This window comes from Lepisma saccharinum, chromosome 1 (genome assembly GCF_977018435.1).
Source record: "Lepisma saccharinum chromosome 1, izLepSacc3.1, whole genome shotgun sequence".
In the NCBI taxonomy this organism is placed as follows: Eukaryota; Metazoa; Arthropoda; class Insecta; order Zygentoma; family Lepismatidae; genus Lepisma; species Lepisma saccharinum.
In genome coordinates this window covers 138854048-138878881 of record NC_139229.1, presented here as the reverse complement: position 1 = coordinate 138878881, position 24834 = coordinate 138854048, and the positions used below count along the sequence as shown (strand labels likewise).

General features: G+C 38.7%; 1 protein-coding gene across 1 annotated transcript in view; it reads left to right on the top strand.

The window, feature by feature from the left end:
- Window positions 1-23329, top strand: part of LOC145986010 (uncharacterized protein C05D11.1-like) — a 158912-nt gene extending 135583 nt beyond the window's left edge. Inside the window, exons 11-13 of the mRNA XM_083120184.1 lie at window positions 2079-2233; window positions 20574-20726; window positions 23068-23329. Of these exons, the coding sequence (XP_082976310.1) occupies window positions 2079-2233; window positions 20574-20726; window positions 23068-23104 (345 nt within the window). The 3' untranslated portion in view covers window positions 23105-23329. The remainder of the gene's footprint in view (window positions 1-2078; window positions 2234-20573; window positions 20727-23067) is intronic.
- Window positions 23330-24834: the final 1505 nt, after the last annotated feature.

Below are 24834 nucleotides of genomic sequence, written 5' to 3'. Positions count from 1 at the left end.
GTACTTTTGTTTTCATTTTTTTTTCTTTTTTAAGAACTCTGGGGCAGCAGTCATTGTATATTTTTGAAATAGTGTTGATATAATTGTCGAATGCCACATTTGTGCATGAACTAGGGTTACCAGACATCCGGATTTTCCCGGACATGTCCTACATTTTAGCCTTATGTCCGGCGTCTGGGAGGAATTTGAAAAATATCATAAATGTCCTACATTTTGAGCATCACATAATATTAATTAGAAAAATACATAACAGAAAAAAGTCTTGCAAATTACAAGTCTATGGACTGCGGCTCCAAACTCAATAGTGAAATTTATTTTGATTCAGTCATTGCCCAAAAAGAATAAAGTTTGTCATGCTATTAAACAAACGGGAAAACGGAAGCAATTAATGAACAAAGTCTTGGACCACTTTCTAATAACGTCACTGTTCAATGCCAGGGCAGAATTTCTTGCCTTAGGGTTTATACTGTTGGAACAAGGTGTTGCCCATTCTTATTCAATATAATTTGATTGTAAGCAGGGGTATAGAGAACAAAGTTATTCAGCTTCTTTTACTTTTACAGGTAGCTGTTGAGCTAATTGAATTCTCTTTTGTTGATCACTCATATCAGGCTGTAAAAAAGAAGTGCTCCCCTGTGCTTTGCACCACGCCAGGAAGGCATATAGGTAATGTGGGGTTTAGGGCCCCACACTTTCTTGATCTTGGCAGAGCTGGGGGTGATGTGATCTGCACCATGCCCCTGGCTGCCTTTACCCCCCAGAGTTTCCTACAGGTACCCACTTTATAGGATGCTGGGTGAGTGCTGGAGCCACTTGAACAGGCTGTATTGTGTTTAACAGAAGAGACTGTTTTTAACTCTTTAGAATACCTTTTATTCTAATATATAAAAATGTGTGTTTGTTCCAGCATAACTCTCGAACGCCTGGAGTGATTTCAATTAAACTTGGAACACGTATCACTTGCAATCTCGAAATAAATACTGTGGGGGTAAGACACTCCTGGCATCCCTAGGGGTGGGGGTTGGAGGGGGTGACATGTAAAAATAATAAAAAACTACTGTCATTAGTGTGGAATCTATAGTTTTCGGGGTCGCTAAGATGAATAGTGACACTCATAATACCGTTCCACTTCAAGTTCATGACCTATCGGGATGGAGGGGGGGGCGAGAGGGGGTGAAAATTAAAATGTCAAAAATGACCAAGATTAGTGTCAAATCCATAGTTTTTGGAGTCTCTAAGCTAATTAGTGACATTCACGATAACCAAACTTGGTACACATATGACTTACAATCTGGAAAGAAATAATGTGGGGGTAAGACCCCCCTGGTACCCCTAGAAGTGGGGGTGGGAAGAGGGTGACATGTAAAAATAATAAAAAACGACTGTCATTAGTGTGGAATCCATAGTTTTCGGGGTCGCTAAGATGAATAGTGACACTTCGAATGCCATTCGACTCCAAGACACCCCTGGCACCAGGGGGGGTGGGGTGGGAAGAGTATGACAAAAATGACTGATATTAGTGTGGACTCAATAGTTTTCGGAGTCGCTAAGATGAGTACTTACACTCTCAATGCCGTTCAACAGCAAGACACCCCTGGCACCCCTAGGGGTGGGGATGGGAAGGTGTGACATGTAAAAATAATCGAAAACGACCGATATTAGTGTAGAATACATGGTTTTTGGGGTCTCTAAGAATAGTGACACTCCCAAAGTCGTTCAATTTATTTATTCTTGCTCTTGGAGGAGGAACTAAAAATGTTGTTCATAAATTGTTGTTAAATGTATATTATACTGAATTTGTAAAATATATTACTTTATAATTTGTAATTGTATACTGTACTTATACTTATACAAGGTTTAAAGAAATGTCTGATGTAGGAAGCATATATTTTCCCAAAATGTTACATCAAATAACATGTTTACTTGCTTCTAACAACTCTAAATTAGAAGAAAAAATCTGTAATGTTAGCAATTAAGGAAGACTTATACTTTTATTTTTTTATCACATATGTCCATGCAAACCATAGTTGTTTTCTAGTAACAGTAGTAACAATTTCTTGTACTAATTTTACTTTCAGAGAAATCAGACTACACTAGGCATAGAAGATGTCCTATTCACATCTGCTAAAAATTCATTGATTTATGAACTTGTTGCAGATGAGGGAAGTGTAAACCTTGCCGTGGAACAGTCCGTTCTGTCCCACTTCAAAAGTGGAGGTCCGCATTTGAACAGGTGATTACAACATCTTGTCTCTGCATAGTTCAAAATTTAATTTACTAAATATCTAATTCCTAGGACAAAATCCTGAGATGTATCTTGCCAGGTTTTTAAAAGGATAGAGTGGCATTTAAATGTGTAGAAATAGTTTGCAGAGGAACCACTGCTGGCTTTAAAGTAATATTTGAAAAATACATTGAATTTTTTAAAAAATACGTTGAACATTTTAGGGGACAGTTGCTCCCTATTTCTTTTTAAATTTTTTTGCCTCCACAGTATGATGTCTTAATGCTAAGCCTTGCACTGCCCCCTTCTCCCCTCGCCACCATTAGCCTTAAACATACAATTGTGAAATTGTATTGGGCTGTATTGATACCCCTTAAAAATATTGTGCTCAGCCCCCACATCCCCCCCCCCAAAAGGAATTCCTGGATGGGTGCCTGGGTTGGGGCATGAGGTGACTACATAAACAAACTGAAATATGTAAGAAAATTAGTTATTTACGTCTGCGTAAGAAGCTGGTTTTCTACACAAAGTAAATTACGTGCAATTTAAGAAAAATATGTAACAAGTAAATTACCTCGTCAACCCTGGGTGTACAATATAATTATTTTTTTTTAATTTCGACCCATGGCAGGTAGGGACAACCCAAATGATGTCAAGTTTAATGCTCTTTGTGCATAAACATACTATATTTATCCTGTTCGAGCTACCCTGCCATTGCAGTTTAATTTATTAATTCATTTGTTTAGGACAATATAATTTTCGGAAACATATTACTTTTCTTGGTACGTAATCTTAAAGGTTTACTAAACAAATTTTTATTGGAACTCTTACCTTCATTGTAAATGTTTGAATAGCCATCCCATTGCACTCCAACGTAAAGCTTAGGGCAACCAATTGGTGAAGGAAATTGTTTAGGGACACAAGGGGAGTGATGCCACCACCAGAAAAGTTTGGCAATGAACACTAGGGATGGCCAGATCCGGATCCTCACAGATCCGAAAAACAAAAATGTGTTTAGTAAACCTTTAACATCCATTTTGCCATCTTGTAATTAATACACTTACAAGGGAGATCTAAGTGTCCCCCTCCAATTCATGAAACTTGGCAGGTGTATAGAGGGGCCCAAAGGAAGAAATACGTGTTTTTTTGTTTCGGCTAAAAAACTGTTTTAGGGGGCAACCCCCCTCAAATGTCAAGATGAAGACAAATTGACACGGGGATCTGACTCTTGTGTGCCACTCCGATTTCCATGAAATTTGGCAGGTGTATGGGGTGGGCAAAGGAACAAGTAAGTGTCTTTGTGTCTAAAAACTATTTTAGAGGGCAACCTCCCCCCCCTCAAATGTCAAGATGAGGAGAAATTGAAGTGGGGATCTGACCCCCGAAACCACGTAAATATGGCATAGGGCCCCTCTATACACCTACCAAATTTCATGGCAATCGGAGGGGGGACAGGGGTCAGATCCCCACGTCAATTTGTCCTCATCTTGTCATTTGAGGCAGGTTTTGCCCCCTAAAACAGTTTTTAGCCGAAACACACGTATTTCTTCCTTTGGGTCTGTTTAGACACCTGCCAAGTTTCATGGAAATCGGAGGGGGACACAGGGGTCAGATCCTCACTTCAATTTGTCCTCATCTTGACATTTGAGGGGGTTTTGCCCCCTAATACCGTTTTTTAGCCGAAACAAACAAACGTGTATTTCTTCCTTTGGGGCCCCTCTATACAAATGCCAAGATTCATGGAAATCGGAGGGGGACACTTAGATAACCTCCCTTGTTTGTCTTACACTTTGTAATTATATAACACTGCATATATTATAATGTTTTTTTTTTAAAATTGTAAAACTGTAACTGTAGAACAATTGTATAATTTTTGTACAACATTTCTATCTTGTTAAATGTGTTAAAGGTTTCATCCTGGAATAGAATGTCTCACATTTATATGTGTTTCCATTTCCAACACATTCGATTGAATACATATTCGTTTCAATGGCATTTACAAAATCACCTCTGACATTTTATGTTAAACAAGTAAGATTATTTTTGTGCAGGAGCGTGTTAGCCGATGCGCAGCAAAGTACCAGATCCGGAATGAACTTTTGGATCTGGATCTGAACGGATCTGGATCAGTTTGGCCATCCCTAATCAACACCTCGATTACAATGTTCTGAAAGGCTGTTTTCGATTGAACCACCTCCACGTGTCTGTGTATCTTGAAAACTACACTTGGTATTTCAGTTGGTGTGTGAAAAAGTCCTATGTTTCTTGGTATTATGGGATAGATCCTCCTCAGTGCCCGTGTGGCCTAAGCCACTGTGCTTTCGGCTCCGACTGCGGGATGGCATTGGTTCAAGTCTGCCTGTGTTCAGTAGTCCCTAGGTATTCGGCCTGGGTATAAGACCAGTAGCAATCCACCGTTGTAAGGAAATGGACTTTGCTTCTTGACAGGCTTCCAAAACAGCAATATATTCTGCTTCTGTAGAAGACAAGCTTATTCATGTTTGTTTCTAAATTCCCCAACTTATTACACTACCTTTGTATTTGAATAAATATCCACTATTTGATTTTCTATCATGTAAGTCATTTCCCCAATCTGCATCTGCAGACCCAATTAATTTACTATCTCCTTTTATTTCTTTGCATCCAAGTTTTTGTTTTTATGATTTAGTTACTTTCAGATAACGTAGAACACTCTTTACTGCAGTCCAGTCTAACTGTGTTGGTTGTGTAACCTTTTGACTCAATAATTGTACACTAGCAGCTACCTATATCTGGTCTTGAATTCACACTTATGTATAATAATGCACCTATTGCTTTACGATAGTACTCATTATTCGTTAGTAAGTCTGATGTATTTACATTCTTTAAATATCCAGTAAACAAAAATACGTTAGAGTATTCAAATTGGTCTACTTACGCAAGTGAGTATGTATTCTTATGTGGACGACGTTTCGGAAGCTTTACTGCTTCCTTCCTCAGGTTGTCGTTTTCAGCTCGGAATATCAAGCCATGTCAGAGAAGTGTCATGTAAGGATACTGGGTGAAAGGTTTAGGTTAAAAACACTTCATAGTGCTTGACCTATACAGAATTAAAAACCACTTTGCTAAAAACCCCTTAAAACTCACAATAAAACATGTAAAAACCACCGCTACGGTAAACTGGAGTGGCCGTTGAAAGCCTAAACTCCCTGTCAAGGTGAAGTGAGCGGGCAGATGGTGCCGTGCGGCGGAGTGGTACTTCCCCTCCCACGAGAGATCCCTCCCCTCTCTTTTTCTTCCCCTCGTCACCAATCCAAGGAGAATTCCCGTTCCACCTCGGCTGCTTTCCTTACCTCCGACGTGACATGGAAGCCCATCGGGGCCCTTTTATTATTCAAATTGTCCCACTTTTTAAAAAAGCTAATCCATACGTCATCTAAATTGCCCTCGTCCCGGTTCAGTTTATTTCTGTGTTCCGCGCATATCAATGCCGTTTCGTACACGTTCCTATCCAATTTACTATTACTTTTTTTGATAACCTCTCTTTTTATTATTCTATGCCCACTGTTTATTATATGCTCTGCAAGCCCCATTTTCGGATCCCTTTCTTCGATGTTCTTATCATGTTCGCCCCATCTAATACGCATGCTCCGGCCGGTTTGTCCAATATATTCCATCCCGCAATTGCATTCAATCCTATACACCCCTTTTTGTTCATCAGGGTTATCTCGAATTTTTACCCCCCTCTTATAATCCGTGAAATGCTTTTCAATATTTCTAGGTGCTCTCGTCCCGCATTTCACACCATACTTTTTCACTGTTTTTTCAATTTTCTCAGTGAGCCCTTTATAGTACGGTATCCCAACATAATTAACTTTACTATCCAACCCTCCCTCCTCATTTTCCTCCTTTTCTAACCTGCTATCAGAATCGGGGTTCCCCTTTGAAATATTCTTCCTTGCTCTCCTAGCTAACACGTTCATTTCATATTCGGAAAATCCATTCTTCATTCCTACCTCTATTATCCATGATATTTCCTTTTCTTTTTCTACGCCATTATTGCATAACCTCTCAGCCCTTATGAAAAAGTTTAAATAAACATTCGATTTAACCCTACTTGAATGTTCCGATGCCTTATTAATATAAAGACTGCCTGCCAGGGGTTTGTGAAACACCCCTGTCTTTATCCCCTTTTCATTTTTGGTAATACTTAGGTCCAGGTAGTTGATTTTACCTTCCACCGAATTCTCCCTAGTGAAGCTTATTCTGTCCTCTTGTTTTCCTAACTCCGCAAAAACAGTGTTAAGATCTTTTTCTTTTCCAACTACAAGGATATCGTCCACATACCTACAGTAATATTTTATGTTTACTCCCACCCTTTCCATAACCGCTTTTTCTAAGTAATGCAAGAAAATGTTTGCCGCAAAACCCGATATCGGGTTGCCCATCGCTAACCCTTCTTTCTGTCGAAAAATCTTATCGTTTACGCGGAAATAATTGTACCCGGTTACCAGAAAAAACCACCTGACATATTCCCATGCTACCAATATATCCACGCCATGGTCTAATAGCCATCTTTGAAGGCAGTCACCGGCTTTCTCTCTCGGTACACTAGGGTACAAATTTGTTACATCAAAGCTGCTAATTTGGTCATCCCTCCCGATTTCTAAATTTTCAATTGACTTTTTTACCTCTAAGGAGTTTTTAACGCTATACTGGGTGTTAACATTAATCTTCTTCATTCTTTTAATTAATTCCTTTGCCAACCCATACCCTGGGTGTTCATATGTGGGGATTATTGGTCTAAGTGGGATCAGTGCCTTGTGCGTTTTTTGGAATGCCGAATGCTGTGGGGATATTCTCCTCCTTCACTTCTTTAATGAGCTGCTTCTTTTCCCCACTGCCTAAGGTTATGCTGGTTTCTATCCCACGTCTAATCTCATTTCTAATTTTACTAATTGGGCTCCCATTAACCATTTCGAAATCATTATTTAGAAAGCATTCTTCTAACTTACTTTGGTATACGCCTTTTTCTATTACTACCATCTTATTTTCTTTGTCAGATCGAATGAGATACACATTATTATCTTTGGCCCATTTTTTCACAGTGTTTAAATCATCCCTAATTCTCCGGTCATTTTTCTCTTTTTGCGTTCTATTCCCACACCTGGAAACACACCCTCTCCTAATTTGACTCAACATGTGTTCATCAATAATCTCACGTATACCCTGCCTGACTTTGGAAGTGGATATATTGGTAGCATGGGAATATGTCAGGTGGTTTTTTCTGGTAACCGGGTACAATTATTTCCGCGTAAACGATAAGATTTTTCGACAGAAAGAAGGGTTAGCGATGGGCAACCCGATATCGGGTTTTGCGGCAAACATTTTCTTTCATTACTTAGAAAAAGCGGTTATGGAAAGGGTGGGAGTAAACATAAAATATTACTGTAGGTATGTGGACGGTATCCTTGTAGTTGGAAAAGAAAAAGATCTTAACACTGTTTTTGCGGAGTTAGGAAAACAAGAGGACAGAATAAGCTTCACTAGGGAGAATTCGGTGGAAGGTAAAATCAACTACCTGGACCTAAGTATTACCAAAAATGAAAAGGGGATAAAGACAGGGGTGTTTCACAAACCCCTGGCAGGCAGTCTTTATATTAATAAGGCATCGGAACATTCAAGTAGGGTTAAATCGAATGTTTATTTAAACTTTTTCATAAGGGCTGAGAGGTTATGCAATAATGCCGTAGAAAAAGAAAAGGAAATATCATGGATAATAGAGGTAGGAATGAAGAATGGATTTTCCGAATATGAAATGAACGTGTTAGCTAGGAGAGCAAGGAAGAATATTTCAAAGGGGAACCCCGATTCTGATAGCAGGTTAGAAAAGGAGGAAAATGAGGAGGGAGGGTTGGATAGTAAAGTTAATTATGTTGGGATACCGTACTATAAAGGGCTCACTGAGAAAATTGAAAAAACAGTGAAAAAGTATGGTGTGAAATGCGGGACGAGAGCACCTAGAAATATTGAAAAGCATTTCACGGATTATAAGAGGGGGGTAAAAATTCGAGATAACCCTGATGAACAAAAAGGGGTGTATAGGATTGAATGCAATTGCGGGATGGAATATATTGGACAAACCGGCCGGAGCATGCGTATTAGATGGGGCGAACATGATAAGAACATCGAAGAAAGGGATCCGAAAATGGGGCTTGCAGAGCATATAATAAACAGTGGGCATAGAATAATAAAAAGAGAGGTTATCAAAAAAAGTAATAGTAAATTGGATAGGAACGTGTACGAAACGGCATTGATATGCGCGGAACACAGAAATAAACTGAACCGGGACGAGGGCAATTTAGATGACGTATGGATTAGCTTTTTTAAAAAGTGGGACAATTTGAATAATAAAAGGGCCCCGATGGGCTTCCATGTCACGTCGGAGGTAAGGAAAGCAGCCGAGGTGGAACGGGAATTCTCCTTGGATTGGTGACGAGGGGAAGAAAAAGAGAGGGGAGGGATCTCTCGTGGGAGGGGAAGTACCACTCCGCCGCACGGCGCCATCTGCCCGCTCACTTCACCTTGACAGGGAGTTTAGGCTTTCAACGGCCACTCCAGTTTACCGTAGCGGTGGTTTTTACATGTTTTATTGTGAGTTTTAAGGGGTTTTTAGCAAAGTGGTTTTTAATTCTGTATAGGTCAAGCACTATGAAGTGTTTTTAACCTAAACCTTTCACCCAGTATCCTTACATGACACTTCTCTGACATGGCTTGATATTCCGAGCTGAAAACGACAACCTGAGGAAGGAAGCAGTAAAGCTTCCGAAACGTCGTCCACATAAGAATACATACTCACTTGCGTAAGTAGACCAATTTGAATACTCTAACGTATTTTTGTTTATAGATAGTGAGTAACACGCACGTAACCAATATGTTATAAATATCCAGTGTCCATTGGAACTTTCAATGTCCTTGCATTTTCTAATCTGAACCTTTTTATTAATTTCTCAATGTAGTTGGCTAGATGAATAAGAAATATTCCTTCATTCCTTTCAATTTGTAATCCCAAATAATGATTTACTTCCTCTAAATTCTTAACTTGAAATGTTTGGGACAAAATTTTCTCTATCAGCAATTGAAGAGTCATTTTCACTTGCAATCAACAATCAATACATCATCAACATAAACAAATATATGACTAGAAAACTTCTTATGTCACGTACCGGCAACATATTTGTCTACTTCGTCTTTCCTCGACCAGCCCTGAAGATGATTCTGTGAAGGAGTCGAAAGCTTGGAAGAACTCCTAAGTGTTTTTTATCGTGTTGTTTGTTTGCTATTTTAGTGTTTTAACAAATAAACTAATATATACAATAATTTCCCCACTTATTTCTTTTGTATAAAAACAAAAATGTGCATTTCCTCTTTTGAAACCAATTGACTCAAGTGTTTCATTTAGTTTATGGTTCCATGATACAGCAGCTTGTTTCAAACCATAGATAGATTTCTTTAATTTGCAAACTAATTGTTCTTTCAGCGGTTGTTTATAACCCTCTAGTTGTTTCATATACACTTCTTCTTGTAGTTCCCCATATAAAAATGCTGTTTTTATATCAAGATGCCTTACTTTCATCTTTCTTTCTCCTGCAATCGTAAGAAGTACTCTGTGTTGTTTGTTTCACTACAGATCATAATCATACCCAAACTTTTGGGAGTATCCTTGTGCCACAACTTTTCTTTCACAATCTTCTTTTATTTTGTAAATCCACTTCTTATATTCTTTCCTACTGGTGGTTGAACTAGATCCAAGGTACCATTTTCATGCAGCGATTTCATTTCTTCTTCCATAGCATCCTTCCATTTTTCTTGGTCAGGTCCCGTAACTGCTTCTACACATGATTTTGGTTCTTCACATCTAGTAATACACTCTTCATTATTATCAATAATCACCTTTTGTGCAAATCTTGCTGGTAACTTCCCTTTTGGACTGCGTTCCGATCTCCTTATGGTTTCTGATATTGGTTCGATCTTCTCTTCATGTTTCACTACAGCTTCTGTATTTGACAGTTCTACTTCCACTTCATGTTCAGTATTCTGTTAATTTTCATGTTCACATAAGTTTTCATTCTTTGAAACTGGAGTTGCAAGGCTTGGAGTTTCAATAAATACACAATCCCGGCTAATGGTAATTTTATTTGCAGTCACATCTAACAACCTATAACCTTTTGTATTTTCTTCATATCTCACCAATATAAGTTTCTATAACATCCATATTTTCTCCTTTGGTATCAAATATATGCAATACTTCCGAACACTTTGTCCCACATATGGTAATTTAGCATACCATTTTTCATATGGAGTCCCATCAACAGATTAGTTAATAAATGGTTTCGCAAAAAAATTAGCAGTATTTACAGCTTAACCCCAATATCTATTATGCGTTTTAGCATCAATCAGCATACATTTGGACATTTCCATTAAACTAAGAGTTTTCCATTCAGCCACACCATTTTGTTGAGGTGGAACAGTCGTTTGAGGTACAATCCCTTTTTGCTTAAAATATGCTTGCAACTCTGATGTCATATATTCACCTCGTCTATACCTTTGGTATTTTATGAAATTTTGTATTTACAAATTTCACATATTCCTGTATCTTTCGTTCAACTTCATATTTACTTTTCAGCAAATACACTACTGTATACCTATAATCATTGATTAAAGTTAATAAATACTTATTTTCCACTTGGGAGTTTCTGTTTGCATTGGACCTAAATACTTATTTCCACTTGGGAGTTTCTGTTTGCATTGGACCGCATACACCTGAAGGAATTAATTCTAATATTTCTGATGATCTACTTTTAGTCATCTTGGGAAAACTTACGAAACATTTTACCCTTAACACACTCTTCACATGTTCTTGTCATACTACATTCAGTTAAATGCATGCCCCCAATTACTTTTTGTTCATTCATTTTTATAATGTCTACAGGATTTCTGTCATAACCTCCTGTGCAAAACATGAATACATTCATCATTCACCATGTGAACTGTTCGTGAAACTTGTTGCGATCCAATATCAATACATAGTTTATATAAATTATACTCTTGTTTTGCCACAGCAATAACCTTTTTACCTTGACTAATTAAACACTTGTTATTGTTGAATTGAACATTCAAATCTTTTTCTACTAACTTATGTACAGACAACAAAGAACCACATAATTCCGGTAGAAACAAAACAGATTTAACAGTAATCTCTTGATCATGTTCAGAATTAGTACATTTCAGAATGCCTCTTCCTAAAGCTTCTGCATCTAAAGTGCTTCCATCTGCTAAATGAACTTTACCTTTTAAATTTGAATCAAGCACACTGAAAAATTCTTTGTTACTTGACATGACAGGTAGCAGCAGAATCCACATACCAATTTTGTGAACTTAGATTTCCTTCACTTACTTTAAAGCATACATAATCACAAACATTTTTCTCTTCTTCATCACTATCTTGATCATACTTCACATAACATCTCACTTGGTTAATCTTATGAGCATGCCTTATACTTCCCACAAATTCTTTTAAAATGACCTGGTAATTTACAAAAGTAACACACACCTTTGTTCTTTGAAGACCTATCGTTTTTAGTGCTACTTCCAGTTTATCACTGCAAGTACCTTGCACTTCTTTTCTTTGTTTATATTCGTCTATTAGCTTACCTTTAACAAGTTCAAGTGTTCCTAGTGCTGTAACCAAGGTTTGGTAGGTGTCTGATAGACTGCACAACAATATTGCAACCACTAAATGTTATGCTAAAACTTCACCTAAACCAGTAAGTTGATCCACAAGGTTCAGCATATGTTTTCCAAATCACCTCCTTCATCCAGTTGCATTCGACACAGTTTCTTCAGTAGAAACACTTTTTGGTCAGCGACGATTTTTTATATTTCTTCAAAGCTTCCCAGCAACCTCTAGCTGATTCAAGTTGATGCAGGTGCACGAGTTGATTATCTTCTAGTAGCAATCCAATCGTTGCTTTAGCTTTGCCATCCTACTTAATCCATTCTGAATCTGGTTCTGTGAGTTTCTCACTAGTCACGACATCCCATAAATCTTCCTTTATTAATAACAGTTCTACCTTGTACTTCCAAGTCTGGTAGTTGCTATTATTCAACTCTGGAATCGGAAACTTCACAGTGTCCGCCATTTCGTGTAGATTTGTAATCCACTACGTACGTGCCTTATGTGTGCTTTTGAAAACGAAATCCGAACTTCACGCACATTATATCCATGACTGGGCCCATAACCTGTTATTATATTAGTCAAATTGGCTAATGACTAACACAATGAAAGTTCACCTTCTTGTGAGAAGTGCCTTTATGTAAAACAGAAGGACAGAATAATCACATACATGAGTATCAGCTGCATATGCTGTTCTGGTAGAAAGACAAGATACACAGACTATTGATAGCTAGAAAAAAAAATTTGGTCACAGACTAACAAAATGTTGTACATGCAGTGTTTCATCTCTTGACTTTGTGTTTTTGCTACGAGGACGTATCAAAAAGTTTCGAGACTAGTTCTGTAACACGGCAACAGATGGCAGCGCAAGGCTGCATGCACAGGCACAGGGAGCACCAACCTTCATAAGTCAGTGTGCCAAGAGACATCGTCCTGTTGAAACGTACTTTGGTCAAAAGAACATGATTTAACTACCAGAGCAAATAATAAGTTCACATGAAAGACTCGAAAGCATACACGTGATGCCTCTCAGGGTATGGGGTAATATCTCTCTTCGTTGTTCAAACCAAATAAAAATCAAAGTTAAGTTTGCACTAAGAAAAAGGAAGTCTATTTTACTTCTTTGCAAACGAAATACTTATATTTCTAACACATAATCCATGTCACTCAAACAAATTAAACTTCTTACAATTCAACTTGATCACTCTATTTCAAAAACCGAGCCTTGACTCCTAAGTCAAGACAAAAGACACTCGTAATTCCCATGGCAACAGCTCTTAACAAGATAATTATATACAGGTTAGTCACTATCCTGACATTATCAGTGATAGGTAAATTACAGAAATTAATATTAAAGAACAATAAACATTTGCACAAGAGAAAAGATAATTAATAACAATAAATATTTGTGCAATGGGAAAGGACGTGTCAATTGCCCCTCCAAAGAAAAATCAAAATCGACGACGAACTACCAGTCTAGGAGATTTTGGATTCAGTCACCGACGATTTTCCTCTTCATCTCAGGAGAACAGTTGAATTTCTTGAGGTTGTCAAAATTAACCCTCTTCACTTCTTTCCTTGTTCTGGGGTCCAACAGAAGAGCAGTGTTATATTTTAATTGACTAGCTACGAAAGGGCCGGTCCATAAATAGAACAACTTGGAAATAGTTTTGTTGACTGCAGACCTGAGCCGATGACATCTTAGTAACACAAGATCGCCTTCCTCTAAGTTCAGAGCATGCAACTTCTGTTTTAATTTCCTCCTTAGAAGAGCGTATCGCTCCCTTAACTGTGCCTGTATAATTTTATCCTCCCATTCTTCATCCTTCTCCTTCACCTCAGGCCATGGAAAATTTCTCAGCACGTGAGATGAAACTGGATGTCTGAAGAATAACTCAGTTGGACAGCAGCCGGTGATATCTGACACAGAATTATTTAGCAACCAAGCTACATCATATAGATGCTTGGACCATGTTTGATGGTCATGTTGACAGTACACACGAAGTATACGTACTATTTCCTGGTTAGTTCTCTCAACTGGATTTCCTTGCGGATGATAAGGCGTTGTACATACATGTCTTATTCCTAAGGATTCACTAAAATCTTTCCAAGATTTTGAAGTGAACTGGGATCCCTGATCGGACAATATAACTCTCACAATTGGATAATGAACAAAATACCTCTCCTTCATTATCCGGATGATCTCAGAAGTACTGGCTCTTCGCAGAGGGTAAATCGTAACAAACTTGGAGAAAGCATCAATTAGGCTAAGGATATAACAGTAACCAGAAGAAGGCGGTAACTTTCCAATAATATCAACCGAAAGCATTTCATGAGGTCTCTTGCCACTGATATGAAGCTTCTCTTTCAATATCCCTAATTTGTCAGGCTTGCTCTTAGCACATATGAGGCAATCCCGTATGTAATTTGAAATATCAGCTTTCATTTTTTTCCAATAGTATCTCAACTACAACTGTCTGTAACACTTTCCCATGCCAAAATGACCAGAATCATCATGAACAGATTTTAACAATGGCTGTCGTTTCGAACTAGGAACACACAACTTGTATTGTGGTGACTCACCACCGTAACATCTAAATAGTAATTCATGATGAATTTTAAATGATTTTCGTAATCTAGTAAGAGACAAATCATCGTCTTCGCTGGGTTGTTTCAATCGGAACATGGTTTGAGAGCAGAAATCATCATTGGCTTGAGCGAGCTTCCATTCACTCACTTCCATATCTTCATCTTCCTCACAGAGCTGATTAATGTGATACTATAACACCTCTGTCTCCAAATTTCTTTCATTGTCCAATCTTACAGGATAGCGTGATAATGTATCAGGAACGAAATTATCTTTTCCCTTTATATATACTATTTCGAATTGGTAAGATTGTATTTTAAGCGACCAGCGGGTCAAGCGACTGTTCCAATTCTTACTGTTCTGCAGCCACTGCAGACCTTTGTGATCGGTATAAATTTTGAACTTTCGTCCTTTAAGATAAACTGCAAAACGTTCGATTCCAAACAAAATAGCAAGACACTCTAATTCATGGGTAGAGAAATGGAGTTCGTTGTTTCGTAACTTCCGGCTGGCATACTGGATAACATGAACATCTGGTCCAAAAATTTGGAAAAGTACACAGCCAAATCCTTTTGCACAAGCATCCGATTGTAAACAAAATTCCTTTGAAAAATCAGGCTGCGGCAGGGCAGGAGCACTAATCAGTTCCTGTTTCATCAACTCAAAAGCCTCATCTTCTAAATGGGTCCACTGAAATTTCTTATCTTTCGACAGAAGCTGACAGAGGGGCTCGACCTTCACAGCGAAATTGTTAATATATTTCCTTCTCCAACCAGCAAATCCTAAAAATTTTCGAACATCCTTTCGACATCTAGGTCTAGGAAACTTTAAAATAGCATCATTCTTTTTCGGATCTACTCGGATAGAATCCCCTGAGATAATGTGACCTAAATATAAAATCTCGGATTTGACCAGATCACATTTTTTTAGTTTTACAGTCATTCCGACTTCCTTCAATCTAGACAAAACATAATTAACATGCTGAAAATGCATCTGCAGATTACTGTCGTAAACTAACAAATCATCTATGTACTGAGTTAAGAAAGAATCAGTTTCAGGTCCAAATATGGAGTGCATCGCTGACACAAACACTGAAACTGCATTTGCAAGACCAAACGGCATCTTCGCAAACATCCATTGACGTCCTTTGTAGGAAAACGCCGTGTATCGCTGACACTCAGGCTTAACTGGGATCTGAAGATACCCAGATACTAAATCAAAAGAGGTAAAGTACTTTGCACCTTTGAACTTCTGGAGAGCTTCATCTATTGGTTCAACTGAACTCCTTGGAACAATAATCAGCTTGTTGAGCGATCTAAAATCAACACATGGTCTTACTGTACCGTCTGGCTTATCTACCACAATAAGAGGATTTAAATAGGGCGAGTTACATGGCACAATGACACCCCAATCTATCCATTTTTGCAGTTCAGTTTCCAATTTTTCTCTTTTTGCTACAGGTATTGGATATGGTCTCTGGCTCACTGGAACATTACTCATTAATTCGATTACACATTCTAAGTCTTTGGCTGTGCCAGGCCTTTCCGAAAACACCTTCTTATGACCCATGAAAATTTCATACAGTTTGACTTTTTGATCCATGCTCAGCAACAGACTAGAGTCAATCTTCTTTTTTTATATCTTCGGGAGGAGTGGTCCACTTGTCATAGCTAGCTTCAAATTTCCGGATGCTCATATGCTTATCTACGGAATTATCCTCTTCTAGCTCCTTTTCAATCGACTCTCCATCCACCTTTACATATAATTTTCTATGTTTAAGATTGATCTCTGCTTCATACTTTTGCAGGAACGAGTAACCCAAAAGCAAATCGGAAGGCAAATTCTTAACAATAAAGATTTCCATTGGAATGGCGCTCTCAGCAATTTCCAGCACAATACTACGTTTGCCAACAACTGTAGTGCGACTTTTTCCAGCAAAGTCAACAAGTCTAACTTCAGGTACAGATTGCAACGTAGCCCCGGGAAAATTTTGCTTTATTTTTGCCCAAACATTTAAACTCATCACTGAGACCTCCGCTGCAGTGTCGACTACACAGGTTATGTCTACATTTGCCACACGTGCCTTAATTTCTGGGGCTCTCACTGAATTTTTACACTGAACGGCTTGCCGTAATTTACATCTAAATTCCTTTTCCTCGTGATTTATTACAAGTATGAGTTTCTTATCTTCATCTCCAGAATGAGAAAAGTCTTTTGCTGCCCCCAGTTTCACCCGAGACTGCCTAACATAAGGGGACGTTTCTATGCTAGGCGAGGGGTAAAATCCCGCACCTGGTCAAGATTAGATCCGGTATCCCAACAGAAGTTCCTCGTTACTGCCACACTACGCTGTTGCTCAACGCTGGGATATGGTTCAACAATGTCTGTCTGCACGCCACTGCTCGTCATTTGAGTCCCGGGAGCATTATTGCTATCTCTCGGTGGAGATAAACGTTGTTGACTTGGCGAAGAAAACCCGCTGTTAGGATAGGGTCTATCGTAAGGATTAACTCTGGAAGCTGGATATTCTCGTCGTGATCTAAACTGACGCTGTTGACGGTAATTATTTCCATTTCTAGGTCATGGACTCTCAGCTAGGTTACTCCTATTTTGTTGCTGAACTAAGCGAATTCTAGACGTTCTTTGAACATCTCTGCTGTTTTGTTGAGAGCTAGTTTCTCCTCTCCATGTAGACCGCCAAGCATCTTGTTCCTCTGCTTGCTTATATCTCTTAACAAAATCCGCTAAGAGATCCATGGTGTTCGGAGCATGAGCCAAGCACAATTGCTTTACTCTAAAAGGTAGCTGTCCGATGATTAGGTTAACTACTTCCTGCTCGGTGTAATGATTACTCAGATTCCTATAGGCAGAGTACACAGACCAAACGTATTCCTCCACATTGTTATCATTCTGCTTATTGTACCGCCTAGTCCTCACAGACGCCAATTCTCTCTCTTTCGCTTCTGTTGAAGCAAAACGCTTCTTGAACTCTCTGCAGAAATCAGAGTAAGTGCGGAAATTGTTCTTATGCGAATAAAACCAGTGATAGGCCTTTCCAGTTAACAAACGTGGAATGATTTCAAGCCTATAATGTTGAGGAATCTGTAGAATTTCAAGGTTTGTACTCAAGTCCTTTAAATATATTTCAGCTGAAGTAGCGATAATATTGCCGTCGAACTTTCTCATAGAATTGATGTCTGACATCCTAGGAGTTACCCCAGTGTGTACAATGCGTGAAGAAGGCTCTCTTCTGTTTCTTCTGCTGCGAGCAGTTGATTCACTGTCTGAGGAGCTGGATTCGTTCATCTTCTTGTACCTCTTTTTCCGTGAGGTTTTTCCTTGTAGGTTTGAAGCTTCATCTGAACAGATGGGATAAAATGTCGATCTCCCAGAACCTTCATCAATACGGTGGATTTTAGGATGATCAGAGTTCGTCTGGATCTGTAACCTATTCAGCTGATCAGAAATATGAACAATTTCACTACAGATATGACCAACATCTGAAGAAAATTTGTCTTGTTTAGTTTCAACTGTTTTCCTCCATTCTTCGTCAGCTTTTCGGTATCCCTCGGATTCATTTATATTCTCAGCAAGTTTCTCTGCCACTTTGTGATTAATGGTATCTTCTAACTTGTCTGTGATAACAGTTACCTGGTGATTCACATTTTCAAACACTTCCTTTCTGAAACTGCTCTGTTCTTCAGCGATTTCCTTACGAAAGTTACCCTGAGATTGTTCAACCTCTTCTCTCAACAGGGCAATTTCTTTTTGCACATTTGATTCCACTTGTAGAGAGTTTGCTTCACATGTCTGACGAAAGTTAACGATCTGTATTTGAATGCTTTCTTTTATCTTCTGTTGATTTTCTTCCATTTTTACAGTCAAATTTTCCAGTCTCTGTCCCATCTCCAATGCAGATTCTGTGAGTTTCGAATAACCCTGTGAAAACTTCTCTTCTAAGCGCCTTTCTGATTCCACCAGATTTCTACCACTTTCCTCTAACTTTAAGTTCAAACTGCATTCCAACATGGCTACATTCTCCTGAAACTTAGCTTCCAGATTGCTGGAACTTTCTCTAATGTTTTCCTTAATTTTTGATTCCAGAGAATCCAAAGCAATGGCGTTTTCTTGGATCTTTTCTTCCAGATTGCTGGAACTTTCTCTAATGTTTCCCTGAATTTTAGTTTCCATAGCCCTTGTACTTTCCTCCAACATAATCCGTATTGAAGAAAGCAGGTCTGCTGTAACTGGAACTGACTGCACTGGAGATTCTATTTCCTCAGCCGACGATTTACTTGCACTTCTCAACATCTTCTTATCCATATTCTTCTCTTCTAGCACAGAATTTCCATCACAGTCACAAATCAATTACTCTTCACGAACACACAAAAATGAACACCACTAACGAAACAACAGATTTCGGGCCCCGCGTTGTTGCGCCAAAATATTGAAACGTACTTTGGTCAAAAGAACATGATTTAACTACCAGAGCAAATAATAAGTTCACATGAAAGACTCGAAAGCATACACGCCCGACCCTGTGGCCGAGCGGTTAGCACATCGTGCTGCGGCGCCAAGGGTCCCGGGTTCGAATCCCGGTCGGGCGTGGTTGTTTGTGAATGTCCATTCCATCAATTTCATCATTTCATCACTCATCCCCATCTTCGCAAATTAGCCAAGAGGCACAAAACGCGAAGTAAAATAAACTAAATCAAATCAAAATCAAAAATCGAAAGCATACACGTGATGCCTCTCAGGGTATGGGGTAATATCTCTCTTCGTTGTTCAAACCAAATAAAAATCAAAGTTAAGTTTGCACTAAGAAAAAGGAAGTCTATTTTACTTCTTTGCAAACGAAATACTTATATTTCTAACACATAATCCATGTCACTCAAACAAATTAAACTTCTTACAATTCAACTTGATCACTCTATTTCAAAAACCGAGCCTTGACTCCTAAGTCAAGACAAAAGACACTCGTAATTCCCATGGCAACAGCTCTTAACAAGATAATTATATACAGGTTAGTCACTATCCTGACATTATCAGTGATAGGTAAATTACAGAAATTAATATTAAAGAACAATAAACATTTGCACAAGAGAAAGATAATTAATAACAATAAATATTTGTGCAATGGGAAAGGACGTGTCACTGTATACATCGTGAGCTGTGCCGCTGGTGCTCTTCTGACTACGTGAGTTACCACATCTGCGATTTCATCATGGACAGCAAGTTAGAACAGAGAAAACGTGAAATTCTGTGTGAAACTGGGCAAATCGCCACAGACACACGCGTGCTTCAAGAGTGGAAGACGGCACGCTGACTGAGTTCTTGGCAGATTTGGACGCGGTGTTCCTTCTGCTCCTGGGTCTGCAGCCTGGGGATGAACTTGGCAGCAACACGGTGCATGTTCAAATCACACGTGAGGATTGCCTGCACTGTTCCGTATGACACCCCGACAATGGCAGCAATGTTGTGGATTGTTCTCCGATGATCCTCATGCAGAAGTTGCCGAATGGTTTCGACATTTTCGGGTGTTGTGCTCTCCTGATCTCTCGTCTTCCAGGGATGTTCTTCCACTCTTGAAGCTCGCGTGCCACTCAAAACACCTCGCACGACTCATTGCAGCATCGCCGTACACTTGCCGAATCATGTCAAGCGTCTCTGTGGCGGATTTGCACAGTTTCGCACAGAATTTTACGTTCGCTCGTTGTTCTAACTTGCTGCCCCATGATGAAATCACAATGTGGTAACGCATGTGGTCAGAAGAGCACCAGCTGCACAGCTCACGATGTACACAGGACGATGTCTCTTGGCACACTGACTTATGAAGGTTGGTGCTCTGCCTGTGCGTACAGCCTTGCGCTGCCATCTGTTGGCGTGTTACAGAACTAGTCTCAACTTTTTGATATGTCCTCGTATATACCAACAGTTTGAACATTGGTCGAAGATAAAAATCCAATTCCTTCTTTTACCTTAATTGATGTTTTCACAATGTGTGCTTCATTTAACTCTTGCATTGAATTTAATATGTTTGTTTATAGAAATTTGGTGAAAGCAATCCCTCTAATAGAAATGAAAGATCTAGCAAGAATTGGGGCATTATATTTGCCACCGCTGTTTGACCCGAAGAAAGCAAAGATTGTGATCATCTGCAACATATTGAATGCTGAACAAGTACTGGCTGATTTTAAAAGGTAAGTTACTCCTATTATAATTCCTGTATAATATTGCAATGACCTTTCACAGTTCCCGGGAAAAGGGTCGTAATTTCGAAGGGAAGGTATTAGAATTGCCAATTTTCATCTTAAAGGGAGCTCAAATGGACACAAAAAATTCCTAGGAGACTGTAACACCATTTATCCTGTGTGGTTATACAACCTGTTACGTACAGGAGGTGTGTTGTGAGAAGGAAAATAGAACGTGAAAAAGTTTTCACAAAAAAGAATTTAAAATAATGTTATTTTCTTTTAATTGTGCACAATCATTGCTCTTTCCTGAATTTCTTACAATTCCAGTTCATGAGAAACCCATTTGCACTGAGACCTACGGAAAGGAAAAACGATCATTTATTGCAAGCATCTTCAAAAGTCTGGAGACAATCGGACAGAATGAATGTTGGATTTTATAGGGCTCTACTGGAGCATTGTCTGTTACAGAATTAATTGATAAGATAGATAAGATAAGATCTCACAGGTGAAACAACACAACCTTTCTAGGCACCAGAAAAAAAAGTAGGGCTGTAAATTTTGTTCTGGTTCAGCTGTGCAATATAAATCATAAAAAGAGTCAAAATAGTAGTGTTTCTTTGCTTCAGCCTACTTCATATTCATCCCCCACCCCCATTCCAGGAAGCAGTCGAAACTCTTCAACTTGCATTGTAATCCAGCCTGAAAAAGGAAACACTCAACTTGTGATCTGTTTGCACCGAATGTGTATTCTAGGACACATTAAACAGCATCGCACAGTTTAAACTGTATATTTAGTCCCGATTAGCCCATCAGTATAAAATGAACTCAAAACGAGCTTTATGAAACGTACACATTTACAGATATCAAATGGGAGATCCTTATTTATCCCACTTTAATCTTATTTACTCTCACTTTAATCAACGATTTAATGTTGGATTTAGGGAATATTCTCGATGTCAAACACCTGCTCTGCCAAAAGTTTTCCCCTCCAATAACGTATTTTAAATTAGTCTCAGCATGCTTTCCTACATTAGGCATTCCCCCCAACATGAATGGTTCTGAAGAAAAGCGGCGATTATATTGTGTGCATTTCCTTTCAACACTGCTCTGTGTGTTCACAAGAAGTTTACCCTTGTGTCAGGTGCAAAAAAAAATTACAGTTTTGCTTATCAGAAGGCACAAGCAACAGCTTTTTAGAGACTAGACGAAACAATGGTGCCAGCTGCAGCGTAAACGCAACAGGTGGTGGAAGAGAAAATCCTACACATTATCAGCAGTGTGAACAAGATAGAAATGATCCTTGCTTTACGTTTTACCATGCACCATGCAACAGACAATACTATGGGCAATATTTCGTATGCAGACAGCAACATTAAAACAAAAAGGAGAAAAAAGACCTGAATTCTGCAATTATCTCATTGCCATGAACACCAGTGGCGGAGAATGAGCTGGGAAGGAAGGGAAGTTACCTTTTTTTTTTTTTTTTTACTTGTCCTATGGTTTTTGTTCATATTCAAGAATGTACCGAGAAGTGGTTGCCCCATTTTAGATGTCAAAGGAAACTAAGTGGGGTCTACTTCCACCCTCGCCTGTAGTCAGCCCATGTACACACACGAGCAAGAAAATTGTGGCTGAAATATTCGGCATCGGCCGTCAGGTGCTGGCTAACCTTGGCATGCTTGGGAGAGGGAAGGGCAGAGGTCAAGTGCTATTGGATATCAGTCAAGCATGGTGGTGGCTATTTTTAGATCAGACCCACTTGCGAAGGGAATGAGTGTGAATAAAATGAGTGCAACAAACTTCTTTTTTGCCTGATTTCCTTCAATTTTTTCCAGGGAAAAAGGTTGTTACTTTGAAAGGGTCGTTACATCCAGGGTCATAGAATCAAGACTGTATTAATTATTTATTTCTTATGAAAATATGCGCCTGTCAATTTTGAGAACAAGGTGTAGCAGGGATGATGATAATGGATTATATAGAGTTTCAGGCAAAATTTAAATTGGCCACATCGACAGTTTAGCCACGAGCCAAAATGAATGCACTGTACTTATGAATCTGAAACTTTCTCCATGTGGAATACGTATCCACAACCTGCAGAAATTTTGTCAAAATTGAAGAGGGGTCAGGAGGGAACCCCTATGCCACTTGACATGAAATGACCCTGTTGTCTGAATAGTAATAAAATGTGCAAAACAAATTTATAGAGTAAAAATATGCACATTTCTAGTGGAGTATTCAAGTAAAACATCCATAAAGTCCAAACCGAGAATTAATGAAGCATAATTTTTAAAGACTATGTGTATTTCTCTAATTTGTTGAGATTATGACAGTTTCATTTATTTTACAGAATGGATTTTGATCTGATAGCTATGCATAAAAAATAAAGCTCAATATGAAGTTTGGGGGAGCCCAAGGAAGTTTTGGAGAGACAGAAACTTAGGATTTGAAGTTTGTGAGGAAACCACCATGAGAAGACAAAAAGAAAAGGCGGCCAAAAAACATATGAAGTTAATTCTGTTACATCTATCAGTTAGAGCATTCGTACCAATTTAAAATATGTTTATATCATTTCATATTAGTGTTCAGAATATTAAACACACACATTCTAAATTCCAATGCACATCAGTGTTAATCTTGTCTATTGAATTTATCATGTTTCAAAATCTGTGAAATCGCTCATTATGTAAAATAAAGTAAGAACAAGAGAACATGTGAATCTGTGCCTTCTTTACTTCAGAAGATAAAATAAAAATAATTTGCATGTATAATACAGCCTTGCCTCTGTGGCTTTTTATATTCATAATACAGAGTGTCCAAAAAGTCACGCAACCCGGTTTTATGACCGTATAACGCAATAGCGAAACAGAATGAGAAGAAACTCTTTCTGCCAAGAGAATGCCCTGTATATTTGGAAAATTTAGAGAGACAAACATATGTAAGAACATGTTTTAATAACAAATAAGCAAAGTGTTGCTAAAGGCGGAATTATTATTATTATTATTTTTTTGCAAATCATGTGTATTGATGCACAGAACTCACTGAGGTAAATTATTCCAACATTTCACAATACCAACGAACAATTTGGATGGCCATCTATTGAATTTGACAGAAAAAGAACTTTGACGAAGTTTCAAAAACAATGCACAAGGGAATAAATGGGCTGTTCCAAAAATCGATGTTTTCACAATATTACGAGAGACACTGGCAACACTGTTGCTGTCACGTGTCTCTAACAGACTTGTTTCACCTCAGGCTATCACACTAAGGCACTTTTAACGACAAAGGAGAAAGTTGGTTATTCTCGAACATATGCAATAAATTACATACACCTTGCAATCCTGAAATGTAGGTATCCCTACAAATTAAAGCAAATGTTCGAAGTGTCCACCATTTTCTTGGATACATAAGTTGGTTTGCTTGATCATGTTCTCAGATACCTTCCTGAGGGTTGAGCACCGATATTATCAATTTCCTGTGTAATGTTTCGTTTCAGCTCCTCCAATGTTCTGGGTCTCGTTTGGTATACTTTCCCCTTTAAGTAACCCCACAGAAAAAATCTGCAGATGTTAAATCGGGCAAGCGACTGGGCCATAAATCCTTGGATATTAGACGATCACCAAAAAACCATCTCAGCACACGAAGAGATTCATTAGATGTATGATAAGTTGCTCCATCTTGTTGTAGCCAAGCATCACGTTAGTCTTCTTCCAGGAGAGCAACGAATTGCATTATGAGATCCCTATACCTAGTACACAGCGGTATCCACTGTTGTCTCAAACAATAACTGTCCCACAATACGACGTCGCGATATTCCACACCATACACCGATTTTCGGAGAGTGCAACTGGGGTAGTTCATGCAACTGATGTGGGTTTTCTGTCGCACAATGCCTGAATTTTGGCTGTTGACATACCCATCCAATTGAAACCAGGCTTTGTCGCTAAAAAAAAAACTTTATTCAGTACATTGACACCATTTTGTCGAACAAATGATTGAAACCAATGACAGTAACGCAACCGTGCCGGGACATCCACTGCTTTCAATTCATGAACAACACGAACTCTATAGGGTAAAATTTCAATTTTTGTATAGCCTTGTGAGCAGTTGACTTGCG